The sequence below is a fragment of the Elephantulus edwardii genome, unplaced genomic scaffold (assembly GCF_000299155.1).
Source record: "Elephantulus edwardii isolate Elephantulus edwardi_28Jun2011 unplaced genomic scaffold, EleEdw1.0 scaffold00065, whole genome shotgun sequence".
Taxonomy (NCBI): domain Eukaryota; kingdom Metazoa; phylum Chordata; class Mammalia; order Macroscelidea; family Macroscelididae; genus Elephantulus; species Elephantulus edwardii.
In genome coordinates, this window is record NW_006399815.1 from 10,056,049 (window position 1) to 10,071,319 (window position 15,271).

At 37.0% G+C, this 15,271-nt stretch overlaps 1 protein-coding gene across 1 annotated transcript in view; it reads left to right on the forward strand.

Annotated features, from left to right (window-relative positions):
* The window catches only part of GXYLT1 (glucoside xylosyltransferase 1), an 89,827-nt gene that overhangs the window by 73,803 nt on the left and 753 nt on the right, over positions 1-15,271 (forward strand). Inside the window, 2 exon segments of the mRNA XM_006888234.1 lie at positions 982-1,105; positions 1,488-1,660. Coding sequence (XP_006888296.1) covers positions 982-1,105; positions 1,488-1,660 — 297 coding nt within the window.

Below are 15,271 nucleotides of genomic sequence, written 5' to 3' on the forward strand. Positions count from 1 at the left end.
AATATTATCTTTATCTTTTTTACTTGATTACCAGTTTCAGATGATCTTTTTAGACAGTAATAAGTGATTAGCAAATCTGTCTAAAAATAGTAGTGATATTAATGGAGATATTAATAATTAGCATTGAGTATGTATGGGGAGCTCTGGTGGCTTGATGGTAAGGAGTTACACTGCCAACCCAAGGGCACGTGGTGCAAATTCACTAGCTGCTCCACTAAAGGAAGATGGACACTGTCCTCCCTTGTGATTAAATTCCCTCTGAAAAGCTGTGAGTTGGTTCTGACTTGACTAGTACACAACAACAACATGTACCATGTAAGGAACTCTGGGTTGGCATAGTGGGTAGGAACTTTGCTGCTCACTGCTGAAAGTTGTGTAATTTGAATTCACCAGCAGCTTCTTAGGAGAAAAGTCTTGGAAATCCATGTCCATAAAGATTTACAGCCTAGAAAACCCTATGGGGAAGTGCTGCTCGGTCAGAGGCAGTCATTGTGAGTTAACTGAGTGGCACACAGCGAAAGCCACAATATGTACCATGCATCAAATACTGCTTTAAACCCTTTAAAAATATATTAACATTTAATTTTCAACTCTGATGTAGGTACTAAACTTAACAGTGCTTGAACTACCTGCTAGTTTCCTGACTTTTGTTAGCTTTAACATTTCTGTAGTGACCATAACAGTGGACTTGAGAAAAGTGATGATTGTGACTGTGGGACATGATAGGGCAAGTTTCCAATGTGTTATTCTTGTCATGGCTGGATGACACCTAACAACAACAATGCATGTGGCATCAGATTGTCTTATTTTGGTGTCTGCCATACTCCTACTGGGCAGCCTTCCTCAAATGTAGACCTATAAATATCATCCAATTTTTGTACAAAAGGAGTTACATAGTAATTGTTAAAGGGGAAATGGGGAATTGTCTTTATTCTGCTTTTTTAAAAAGTCTGAGTATCATATTAATGTGTTTGCCAACAGAATGATATGACAACTGCACGACTACGATGGGGAGATATGCTTTTGCCATTACTGAAAAAATACAAGTTAAACATCACATGGGGTGACCAAGATTTATTGAATATCATATTTTTTCATAATCCAGGTAATTTATTTTCTGTTACTTGTAAAAAATGACAAATAATATTTAGTCAGAAATTAAGAAATGCTGTTGGATTTTGGTATATAATATTTATTGTCATCTCTTTTTTTTTAAATTTTTATTGTATTATTTTTACGTGTACCGTCAAATCTGATCTGACTGGTACAGGAGGAGATTGCCCCCTCCTTCTCCAGCAGAGCATCTGGTGGATTTGAACCGTGTACCTCTGGGTTATTTTCATATGCTTTGATTGGAAGAGATCTAAATTCTGAGCATCATTAGTATTTTGACTCTTTTAAGTGTTGAGTTTTAAATGAACATTTTAACAAAGTGTTAATTTTGTGGGACTAAAGGAATTTGCTTTTTTTTTTTTTTTTTTACCTAGAAAGCCTCTTTGTTTTTCCATGTCATTGGAATTATCGACCAGATCATTGTATATATGGAAGCAATTGCCAAGAAGCAGAAGAAGAAGGAATCTTTATTCTTCATGGAAATAGAGGTGTTTACCATGATGAGAAGCAGCCAGCATTTAGAGCTGTTTATGAAGCACTCAGAAGTGTAAGCGTTTTCTTATTTTTATTTTGTGTTTTGCACTTTTGATTTGGAAGTGCTTTCAAACTGAGAACTTAAAAGAATGGTACAAAGAATTTCTATGTATCCTTTATGTAGAATCGTCAATTACTATAATTTGTAATATTTGTATTAATGATTATCAATATGTATACACCTTAGTCTTTTTTTCTTGACTTACTTAAATATAATTTGCATACTTCATGTCTTTGTACTTCTAAGAACTTTAGTCTCCTAAGAATGAGGATACTTTCTTAATTTTAGCACAATTAGCACCTTGAGAAATTCAATTATTAGTTTGTTTTTTTAAATAATTTATTTATGCAGATCCGATCCCCCCCCGCACACTTTCCTTCCTTGACATTATGTTTCATATAATCATTCCCATACATTGTGTTCTATAAATTAATCACTATTGGACTATTACCCTATCCTATCAGGTCCCCATAGGATCTTTCCCATTTCCTTCACCCCTTCCCTCCACCCACCGAAGTATGCAACCCTGTGATTTCCCCCCTACTCATTGTTCCCACTCTCCTTCCCCCGCCACCGTTCCCACCCCTTTCTTCCTTGGATCTCTACAAGTTTTACTAGTTATCTAGCATTACAATAATGGTCTTGTGTGGTATTTGTCCTTATGAGACTGAATTTGTTTACTCAGCATAATAATCTTCAGTCTCTTCCAAGTATTTTTAAAAATCATTGCTCCTAGGGAGCTCTGGTGGCCTAGTGCAAGAAGCTGCACTGCAATCCCGGAGGTTCAAATCTACCAAATACTCGGCTGGAGAACGAAGGGCAATCTCTTGTACCAGATCCAGTTTGATGGCACACACACACAAAATTATAAAATGAAAAAAAAATATATCATTGCTCCTGAGTGCTGTGACATGTATCACAGTTTTGAATGTTTTGGGCCGTTTCTATGTTCTTATGATGCTATGAGCATTAATGTACAAACTGTTGTTTGTATCTCAATTCTAATTTCGTGGGGGTATATTCCTAGTAGTGGAATTGCTGAATCTTACAGAATTTCTATCTTCAGCTTTTTGAAGAAAGGCCATACTGCCTTCAAGAGTGGTTGTACTATTTTACAATCCCACCAAAAGTGTATGAGAGGTCCCACCAATACACATCTTCTCCCACATTTATTGCTTGCTCTCCTGTTAAACTTTGCCACTGCTCCTGGGGTGAGATGGTATCTCATTGTGGTTTTGGTTTTCATCTCTCTTGTTGCTAGTGACTTTGAGCATTTCTTCATGTGTCTGTTGACCACCTGAATGTTTTCCTTTGTGAAAAATCTTTCCATGTCTTGTCCGTTTTGTAATTGGGGTTACCGGTCCTTTTTTCCAGAAGTCCCTGTGTCCCTGTTGTTGTTGTTGTTGTTGTTGTCTGCTATTGAGTCACTTGCAACTCTTAGCAATCCTATGTACAATAGTTCTGAACCCTTCTATATATTGAGGCAATTTCATTGTCTCTGATACACCTGCCCCCCTTATCCAAGTCACTGAGTTAATCCATCCAAAACAGGGTCTTCCTCTGTTGTACTGTCCTTCCACCCTTCTAATCATGATGTCCTCCTCCAAGGACTGGACCCTAAAAGTATGTGAGATGGAGCTTTAAAATCCTTGCCTATAAGGAGCAGCCTGGATTTGCCCTCTTCAGGACAGACCTGTTTATTCTCTTAGCAGTCCATGATATGTTTAATACTCTAGTGCTACACTTCAAAGGCATCAGTCCTCCTTCTTTCATCATTGTTCAGCTTTCTGATGCATAGCAAGTAAGTGTGAAGACCATGGCCCAGATAAGGCATACCTGAGTTTCCAGACTGACATTGTTGCTCTTCAGTATTCTCTAGAGGTCCTTGACAGCAGATTTTCGTAGTGCAATTCATCTTTTTATTTTCTGGCTGCTAATACGAAGACTGTTGATTGTGGAGCCCTGTAGTATTCTATAAACTTTTGTTATGAGACCCTTATCTGAGATGGTATCACCAGATGGTTTTTTTCCCAGTTGGTAGGTTTTCTTTTTACCCTTTTGGAAGAAGTTTTTTATGCACACAGGGATTTACTCTTTAGACAGTCCCATTCATCAATTTTATCCTCTCCAGATTGTACATTTCTGGCTCTATATGTCAGCCTTTTTTATACCGTATGCTAGGCCTTTTAAGCTTGGTCACAGTTTGTCTCTTATGAGCTTTATAGATTTAGGGTTTATCCCTGGCTAAATCCACCTTGAGTTAATTTTTGTGTATGGTGTGAGATGTGGATCCTATTTCAGCTTTCTGCAGGGAGCAGTCCAGTATTGCCAGTACCATTTGTTGAAGAGCTTCTCATTTCCTTATTTGATAAATTTTATTTCCTTGTTGAAATCAGACTATAGATGGATGAGTCCATCTTGATTCTGTTCCTTTGGTATGTGCCTTTTATTGTACCAGTACTATGCTGTTTCGGTTATTTTAGCTGTATAGTAGGTTTTAAGGTCAAGGAGTGCTATCCATCCCACTTCGTTTTTGTTTTTCAAAAGTGTTCTGCTTATACAAGGTCTCTTTCTTCTCCAAATAAACTAGACAGTTGCCTTTTTTTTTTTTTGACAGTTGCCTTTTTGATCTCCCTGAAAAATGAATTTGGTATTGGAATTGCATTGACTGTGTAGATTGCTTTTGGTAGGATTGTCATTTTCACTGTATTGAGTCTTCCTATCTGTAAACAACATTTTCCCACTTATTTAGGTTTTTTATTGTTTCTTGCAGAGGTGTTACATAGTTTTCTTTGTACAAGTCTTTTGTGTCCCAAATAAATATCTCAGTTTGTTGTCGGCTGTTGTAAATGGTATTCTTTCTTGATTTCATTCTCTGAGGGTTTTTTGGTTATTGTGGTAGAATCCCACTGACTTTTGTATATTGATCTTGTATCCTCCCACTCTTCAAAGTGAGAAATTTAATGGTGATACAACATTTGAATCTGCCAACCTCTAGGCTCCTTTATCTCCTATAGTCTCCTTCCTGCCATATTTCTATTCCTCTTTGATCTAGAATGGTTCCTTAGGTTTTATTTCTCTTTTTGGCATTAATAGTTTTTGTATAACAGAGTCCTTCTGTTCCACTTTGTCCTTTTTTTCTGCCTTGCCTGATATTTCCTTGTGATTCTTGTTAGTTTTCATTGAGTCAGGTATGACCCAAAGCAACCCTATGAACAACAGATTTGAACCCTGTCCCATTCTGTGCCATCCTCACTACCTCTGACATACTTGAGCCCTTTGCTGCAGTCATTTTGTCAGTCCAACTGTTTGAGGGTCTTTCTTTTCCTTTATCATCCCTTTTTAATCATGATGTCCTCTCCAGGGAATAGACTGTCCTAGCAATATGCCCAATGAATGTGAGACAAAGCTTTATCACCTTTGCTTACAAGGAGCACTCTGGCTGCACTTTCTCCAAGACATACCTGTTTGTTCTTTTGGCAGCCCATGGGCTATTTGGTTCTAATATCCAAGACCAGAGCACATCAATTATTCTTCTAGCATCCTTTTTAATTGTCCACCTGTCAGATGCATAGCAAGCAAGGGATGGAAAAGATTGTTGCCTGAATCAGGCACACTTTAGTCCTAAAACTGACATCATTGCTCTTCAGTATTTTGGAGAGATCCTTGAATGCAGACTTTCTCAATGCAGTGAATCCAAGTAAGGTGAAGGGGTTGACAGTTTCAGTATTCTTCATTTAAATTAATATTGCCTGCCTTTGAGCTGTGGTGCTGGAGAAGAGTATTGAGAATACCATGGACTGCTAGGAAAACAAACAGATTTGTCCTGGAAAGGGTTAAACCGGGTGGCTCCTTGGAGGCAAGGATTCTGAGGCTCCGTCTAACATACTTTGGACATGTTGTGAGGAGAGACCGGTCCTTGGAGAGGAACATCATGCTTGGGAGGGTGGAGGGACAGTGCAGGAGAGGAAGGCCCTCTATGAGGTGGATTGATTCAGTGACTGGGATAATTGGGATGGGAGTGTCAGAGACGGTGCGGTTGGCACAGGACAGAGCGGAGTTCAGGGTTGTTGTTCATAGGGTCGCTATGAGTCGCAGGCAACTCGACGGCACATAACAACAACAACATCAGTCCAGCAATGAGAATTTTTGTTTTCTTGACACTGAGATGCAGTCCATATTGAAGGCTATATTCATGGCTCTTCTGCAGCCACCACTTCAAGTCCCTATTTGTTCTCATTCCCAAGAAAGATGATACAACAGTATGTAGAAATTAGCAAACAATTATCATTAACATCACATGCAAGCAAAATATTGCTGAAAGTCAACCAAAAACAGCTATAAAAGGACATACAGAGAGGACTGCCAGTTCAGACTGGATTTAGAAGAGACTGTAACACCAAGGATATCATTGCTGGTGTCAGATGGATCCTGGCTGAAAGCAAAGAATGTCTATTTATACTTGATTGACTATGTAAAGGCATTTGACTGTATGAATCACAATAAATTGTGGTTAACATTTAACAGTTTGGGAATCCCAGAACACTTGTTTGTGTTCATATGAAACCTACACCTAGACTAAGAGGCCCTTGTACAAACAAAGCAAGGGAACACTGTATAGTTTAAAATTAGGAACAGTGTGTGTTAGGGTTGTATCAGTTCTCCATACTTATTTACTGTGTATGCTGAACAAATTATTTGAGAAGCTGAATTATATTGAGAAGAATATGGCATCAGAATCAAAGGAAGACTCATCAATAACATACGTTATGCAGATGACACAGCCTTGCTTGCTGAAAGTGAGGCAGACTTGAAGTGCTCATGGTTTGGTTAACATAAATTCCTGGTTAGGGTATCATATGAGTGATGTTGTGCATAGTCTCCTCTGTCTTTCTTACTGCTTATAGTGCGTTTAATCTCCTACTCAATATTCTATTTAATTTCTCTGTTGTTGTGTACCATCAAGTGAGAACTGATCTATAGCTGACCCTCCAGCGAGTTTTCAGAGGCAGTAATCACCCAAGAGGGCAATTTCTCCTCCTTCACCTAGTATCTCATGTTCCTTGCTTAAGCCAGTCTTTGCTACTAATGAAAAAACCCCTGAACATACTGCCACTACTATGGAGATGATTCTGGCTCAGTAATCCTCTGTAGAGTATCTGGAAATCTTTATGGGATGGAACTGCCCGTCTCTTTGTGGTTAGCATTGTAACACTTTACCATCGGAGATCCTTGTTCTTTACTGTGGTAGTTTTAAATTGAAGATTGTCTGATTCTACCACTTCTACATCCATAATTTAACACTTAACATTGGCAGTAAGAAAAAGGTCCTTCATTCTGCCCCATTTGTTTATATCTTATAGGTGCAACTCATTATATTTTATAATTTATAATTCATTCTCTTAATTATGGTGATGCTAAAGTTGCTCCAGATTGGCCTCTTGAGAGCCCCTTTAGGCTACCGCCTGTGTTCTTTGACATGTCTCCAGTGTCAGTGTGTGTGTGGGGGGTGTGTTTGTGATTTTTGCTTTTTATCCCAGCAACATGTTCTAAGATCACCTCATACCTTTTGTGCCCTCACCCTTAATTCAGTCATTTATCCAAAGAGCCTTAGTTCCTTTTTTTAATAATTATTTTTCTGCTTAATAACATAAAAATTTATTGTCTAAATTTTAGAGCAAACTTGGTTGTCACATATCTTACAAATAGGAAATGCTACAGGTTTTTCTTTTAAAAATACATATATAGTTTTTAAAATTGTGGGTTTGTGGTTTTTTTTTTTTTAGCAAAAGTTTACAGAAAGGTTGGGTTTTCATTCATTCATGTTGAACATTTTTCTCCTTTCCCCTCTTATCCTTCTCCCCTAGTCCACTTAGTTGGAATTTTTCCTACCAGAATGTTCACTTTTTTGTTTAGTGACACAGTGAGGAACTATTATTCTTTCACACACACACATACACACACTCACACATTCTCACACACACTCAGTTTCACTCTCTCTCATTCTTACATTCAATCCTCCCTCTCTCTGTCTCTCTCTCATGTTAATGTTGTTTTACCTCTACCAGTGTTTACCAATTCAGCAGCTGGTTGCAGGCTAGGCACAACACAATTTGCAGGCTCTTGGCATCAGATAAAAAAGGTTGCAGGCCTGTTCTAAGGTAGAGAGCTGTGATGGGCAGGGGGAATACAGCCAGCCACGTGGTAGGTGGAGGGTAAGCTGTGGGTTGGTTTGACTCTTCGTACTCTGTAACAACAATAGGCCATAAGAGTAGAGATCAAGAAGAGAATAAAAGATGAGTAAAATAGATCAAAGCAACCAAGCTTTCTTTATGCTTAAAGAACAGGTAGAATGGCATTGAGAGAGTATAGGAATTGAAGAGAGTGGGAATAAGAATTACCGAGAAGAAAAAGGAAATAATATATGTGGTGGTGAAGTTTAGAGTAATGACATAATTAATGTTATGATTCCAGGAATGGATATTAAAAATGAGATTTATGAGTTGAGTAGAAAAAAATAAATCTTTAGAACTAAGGAATCAGTGCTTTGGTAACTAGAAGATCCTGTTGAACTCCTTTGATAAGTTATTATAGAGGGAATAGTGAGGAATGTGATAAGCTTGGTAGCATAAAATCTTCCTAGATTTTGTATATGGCGTGACTAGGATGCTGTGTACAGCCATGAAATGGAGGACTTACAGTTTAAGGGGTGAAAAAGAGAAGTATATTCAATAGAATGGAAGCACAGTGATTTTGAAGAGTAGTTTTCAAAGTACTGCACCAGCAGCATCAGCTTTGGCATCAACTTGTTAGAAATGTAGATGCTTGGGATCCACTTCAGACTTCATGAATCAGACACCCTGAATAGAAAAGTTCATGATTGTATTATTTTTAATGACTTCATTTCTTTTTAATTTGAATGTAGGTTTACAAATGATACTGGCTTTTCATACTGTAATTCATGGCCATTTTGTTGTATAACATTAATGACTATTGATTAATGTAATTAATTTATCCACCCTTATTGTATTTCCTTTCTCAGTAGGGTTTTTACAGTAGCTGAATTTTAAAGGAATATTACTAGACCTATTTTTGAGGCACTGCTGGGTGAAACTTGAAAAATAATGGAATAATTTACATATCAAAAAATTCACCCATTTTTGAAAGCTTAGAGTTCAAGGTTCTTAATTTTAATTTTTAATGGTTTTTAATTTACAGAGCTGTATAGCCATGACCATGAAAGATTTTAGGTTTTCCTTTTTTCCCCCCTTTCTTTAATGGAAATTATTTTTTAAATGTATTTTAATTGTGGTTTGGGTACAGAGCGTGCTAGTTTCAAATTGAATCATTTATGCACTTTTTGTTTTGTGACATTAGTTGTAATTGCATCAGCGTAACAGCAGTCTTCCCTTCTCTGTGGGATCCCCATTTCCATTTCTTTCCTGACCCTTCCTGCCTCTTTTGATCTTGTATGGTTGATCCTTTGGGGAAGTAGTCTCCTCTCAAGTATTAATGCCTACTGTATAGGTGTGTCTACTGTTTGGCTTACAGGTGTCCCTGGAAAGGTTGGGTAGACTTCCAGGACTGAAGTATGTCAAGGGCCCATAGTTTCATGCATTTCACCAGTTACTATCACACCACAAAGTCTACTGTTTTTATAAGTTTGAATTTTGTTTTTCAGTTTTTCTCTTACTCGGAGTAGGACTGTCTGTTGTAATCCCAGTCAGAGAGTTCAGTGGTGGTAGCTGTGCACTATTTAGTTGTTACGGTTTCAGGCTCATGGAAGCTGTTGGTCACATGGTCTTTTAGACTAATTATTTCCTTGAAGGAGTTGTGTTTTTTTCTCATTATCAAAACTTTATTCTCATATACACAAATGTTTTCCTTTCAATGAAAATACAAACACTTTCAGAATGCTGTTATCCACCAAAACAGGAATTTAAGTATATGAAGAAATTGTCAAATGAGACATTGCAACATCTTTTTTCCTTATGTAGAATATCATTGAGACAAAAGACCACATAAAAGCAGAACTACTATGCCTTATTTAAATAGAAAATTCTAAGGTCTGATGGCATAGTCTGTAAGGAGTTGCCATGCTAACCCAAACATGGCTAGTGTCTGGCAGATGGAATCCACTAGCCACTCCACGGGAGGAGGATGGGCAGTCTCTCGTGCAGTTTACAGCCTCCAGAAGCATTCTGGAGGACCAACTATGAGTTGGCTCCAAATCGATGGCAATGAGTGAACGAATTATAACGGTATGGAGCTTTAGTAGCATATTCTGTATCGAGTTGCTGCTAACTGAAAAGCCATGCTGCTCTTGTGGTTTGGATCCAGCAGCAGCTCCACAGCACAAAGGCAGGCTGACTTCTTTTGGTAAAATTTATAGCCTCAGAAATCTAATGGAGGTTTTTATGAAATGCCACGTTATTTTAATTGTAAAAGCTTTGTATTTTAGTAGCTAATGGAGATATTTAATTTTGAAACTCTTTGTTTTCAGTGTTTTGCATAGCTATAGTGTTCTTCCTTCCCATCCCCAAGACATTAACTTGTTTGATTATATAAAAAACTTTGTTAGTATTTTTATTGAGAGTATATTGACTTTATTTCTTGAGGAGAGATGATACTTTGATGATAGTGAGCTGTCCTAACAAGGAAGCTCTGGCAGCCTAGTGATAAGAAGATGTGCTGCTATCTCAAAGTCGAAATTTGACACCACAGCTGTTCAACTTAAGAATGATAGGCAATCTCCCGTGCGATTTGCTACCTCTGAAAACCCGCTGGAGGATCAGCTATGGGTTGGTTCTGACATAAAGCGCAATACAATAACAACATCAAAGAGCAAGGATTGTCTTGTCATTTTTTATCTGTTAGGAGTACCTTACAGTTTTCTTTATATACATTTGAATTTATCTTAAAGTTAGGCTTATTATGTATTTTATCTTTGAGGTACTGTCTTTGCTTGGTTCCACAATTAACACCCTTAGTCAGGAAATAAGGAGACACATTGCACTGGGAAAATCTGCAATTAGGGTCCTCTCCAGATTATTGAGGAGTAATGATGCCATTTTGAGGGAAAGTTAGGGAGGGGGGTACTATTTATATTTCATATATCCTTAGGCATGGACAGTTCATGAATATGTCAAGGACCAAGACTTTAACAAAATCCAAAGGAGGTTTGGATTTAATACTTTTGCTTAATGAGCTCTCTTATTGTCTGCATTGTTAGCTCATTCATTGAGACCTAGGGGGAGGTTTATGTAAACTCTCTAGAGATTTATGTCCTGTTCTGCTAGACGGTATCCCTAAAGCGTAATCAAAATCTAAGTATTTTTTGTTTGGATGAAGATTGGGAATTAGGAGGAGAACTGAAGTTCCTAGGTGCTAGGTTCTAATTATTCTTATTTATCAGTAAAGGAATACTTTTTGTGTTGTACAACTCATTGATAAGAATATTCCAACTGTAATATATTATGGCACAGAGTATACTAGAACTTAAAAATGCTTAGTATCAGTTTAGGTAGAAAGCTGCCAAAGAAAAAGCTCAAAGCCTGGAAGAGTTCATCATGTCATCAGCCTTGGGGCTCTGCAGGTTGACTAGAATGTTGAGTGAATGTAGGAAGTGGCAAGGGGAGAGGATGAAAGTAGAAATGATGATGATGATGATATAAGGAAATGGAAGGTCTTACCTTTTTCTTGGAAAGTTGTGATTCTCAAATTGGTGACAGTATTAATAGCATTGTGTAAGCATTGTAAACTAAGTTTTATGTCCATTTCTTTCTTAGTATCTTGTCCTTTAAATATGACAGCTAAGGCTTCAAATTACTATCATAATATCTCTACTCACTAAAGAATTAATAAAATTTGATGTTCATTTTAATATAGTAGGCCTTACCCGCCTTCAGAAATCAATACCATATTGTAATAGTGCTTTATTATGGGTTGTTGAAAGGTGGTAAAAATGAAGAAAAATACTTCAGGGAGTCAGAGGCTTTGCAGGGGTAGAAAGGAAATGCTTTCCTATAAAAAGCATGAATTTGTGTGTATTTTGTTTTCTTTGAGCCTTTGTAAAATCTGTTATTGGTAAACTAAATCTTTCAATTTTTTTAAAACTTTTTGATTTATATATCTTTGAAAAACTGAGTGATGGTGTTAAGCCGAGCATTTGTGTGCTTGAATTTGTTATTTTTTTTTTGTGCTTGAGTTTTTAAAAATAAAACTTATCTTTAAAATGATTTCAAATACTGAATTAATGGGTTTTTGTGTGTGTGCTGGGTCTGTGTTAACTACAGCTTATATCTATCCATTTTGCAACTTAATGAAATTAATCTTTTATGGTACTCTTGGTTAGTGTTTTTATATTCCCTCATCTATAATTCAGTGAGAAGTAAGTTTTTAAAGAATTGCATTCAGACAAGGGTAATTATGCAGGTTCAGGCAGGAGCTTAGTCATAGCCATGGAATACACTGAGCAATCTATGAATTAGAAAAGATGTGAACTCTGTTTAAAATGTAAATGCATGGCTATGTCTGCCAGAAAATCAGTTTTTATAATCCATAAATATTTGTTAAATATTAGTTGTGAATGCATTCAAATATTTTAGGTTTGAAAATTGCAAATTAAAAATAGAAACAGCATTTTCTAGCTCCATAAGGTATTTCCTGCTTTGAGTATTTCATTCTGAATTATTTTATTTCTTGGTGTTTGTATTACTTTTGATTTAATTCACACTCAAGCTTCTATTTGTATAACTATCTATAAGGGAGTCTGTATGGGATCATCTTGCATATTGCTCTTTTCCATACTCCATGCTTTATCGTTAGGTACTATAGAGACAAGTACACCTTATAGTGACCCTAGGAACCTGCTCTATCCTGTGTCATCCTCATCATCTCTGACATACTCAGGACCATTGCAGCAGTCACTGTGACAGTCCATCTCATGGAAGTTCTTCCTTTCATTCATCTACTCTCCATCTTTCCAAGCGTGATTTTCTTCTCCAAGGAAGAGCCTCTTTTAACAATGTACACAAAGCATGTAAGATGAAGCTTTGTCATGTTTGCCTCCAAGGAGCACTCTGCCTGCACTTTCTCTAAAACATAATCTGTTTCTTTTTTGACAGTCCATGGAGATTCGTGAAGAGTTCAGTACTCTTCCCAACACCAAAATTCAAAGGTGTCAGTTCTTCTGTCGTCCTTATTCATTGTTCAGCTTTAAGATGCTTAGCAAGTGATTGAAAAGATATGGACTAAGTCAGCCACACCTTAGTCTTCAAACTAACATTGTTGTTCCTCAGTCATTCCCTGACTGCAGATTTTCCCAATGCTATACATCTCCTGATTTACTGATTGCTAGTATCAAAGGTATTGATTGTAGATCCAAGTAAGATGAAGTTATTGACAATTTCAATTTGTTCTCCATCTTATCATGAAGTTGCCTAACAGTGCAGAGGTGAGAAATTTTGTTTTCTTATGTTGAGATATAATCTGCATTGCAGGCTGTAGTCTTTGATATTCTGCATCAAGTACTTCAAGTCTTCCTCACTTACAGCAAGCAAGATTGTGTCATCTGTATAAGGCAGGTTGCTAATGAGTCCTCCTCTGATCCTGATGCCACAGTCATCTTTATAGAGTTCATCTTCTTGAATAATTTGCTAAGCATACAGATTGAATGTTGTTTTTGTTAGGTACCATTGATGATGACCCATAGCAACCCTATAAATAACAGATCTGAAACCTGTCCTAACCTGTGCCATTTTCACACTTCTAACACCTTAGAGCTCATTAAAACAGTCCCCTTATCAATCTACCTTGTTGAGGGTTCTCCTCTCTCTTATTGAGCATCATTTCCTCTTCCAGGGAATAGCACTTCCTAGCAACATGACTGAATTGTATGAGGCAAAGCGTCATCAACTTTGCCTCCAAAGAGCAATCTGGCCGCACACTCTCCAAGACATTATTTGTTTGTTTTTTTGGCAATCCATGGGATGTTTGGTGCTCTTCTCCAACACCATAGCTCAAAGGCGTCAGTTCTTCTTCTGTTATCCTTAATGAATAAATAAGGAGGAAGATTTTACCCATAACATCTCTTAGTATTGCAACTAGAGCTTGAATGCAAATTGAGCCTTGAATTTATTTTATGTTCTTTCAGTTTGAAAAATGCTGAGCAAGTTCTTTTTTATTCTCCAATTCTAGCTTTCTGCACATTCCATTGTAGTACTTCATTTACTTTGTTTTCTTGAGCTGCCCTTTGAAATCTTCTGTTCAGCTCATTTACTTCAGCATCTCAACCCTTTGTTTTGGCTTCTTGATGCTCTTCTGCAGTTTTCAAAGTCTCTTCTAACATCCCTTTTGGTTTTTTCTTTCTGCAGTCTTTGTAAAGACCTCTCTTTTGCTTTCTTCAAGGATGATATCCTTTATGTCATCCCACAGTTTATTTGGTCATTGATCATTTTTGTTCAGTCCTTCAGACCTATTATTATGATGATTTTTTAATTCAGGTGGGATAGACTCAAGAGCTTATTTTTAGTCTTGTGGACTTGTTTTATTCTTCCTCAGTCTCAATTTGAACCTGAACATGAGTAATTTTAGTCTGTTCCACAGTCAGCCCTTTGCCTGGTTTTGGCTGCTGATAATGAATTTCTCCAATAGTTCCTTTTCAAATGTAGACAATCCGATTCCTGTGCAGTTCTTCAGATTAAGTCCATTTGTAAACTCATCTTTTATATTTTTTTAAAAAGAGAGACTTACAATGAATCAATCATTGAGCATTCCAAATTCATTCATTTGACTGCTAGCCTCATTTCTGTCACCTAGTTCATGTTTTCCAACTGTCTTTCCTTCATTGCTTCCAACTTTTGCATTTTGATAATTAGTTTTCATTAATGCATCTTGATTGCATATTTGGTCAATTTCAGACTTCAAAATTTGATAAAAATCTTCCATTTCCTCTTCTTTGATGTTAGCTTTTGGTGCGTTTATTTGAATAATAAATAATAATAATAATATTTTCTTGTGTGCATATGATTAGTATCCTGGAACTTACAACATTGTACTTCAAGGTGGAACTTGAAATTGTGATTTTAACTATGAATGCAACATCATTCTTCCATTTTTAATTTCCAGCCTAGTGTGATTTGAATGGTTTAACAATGGTTTCCTTGGATAGTGTTGGTTTACAGTTTAAAGATTATTTCTGGACTTTAATTTCAGGAATTCCCTCAGTTTTGATGGATTTAGTAAGTGCATTTCCATACTAAAGTTTAACTCCATACTTTGATTCCTTTTCATCAAAAGTCATTTGTTGAATCCTTGATCAAAATGGTCAGTAATGTAGTTGGGCACCATCCATTTATTTTGATGTCATGGTTACAGAGGTAACAGTTCCTTCTCCATTTCCTTTCTCTCCTGTTTTGATTTATAACAAGACCTCCTTTTATGCCATCTAGCTTCAACGCTGGAAAATCCTTGATAAAAGACCAAAAGGTGGTTATGTTCCAGGCTGACACCCAAGAATGAAGACTACCTTTTTTTTTTTTTTTTTATTTTGTGTGCGTGTACCGTCAAATCAGATCTGACTGGTACAGGAGGATATTGCGCCTCCTTCTCCGGCAGAGCATC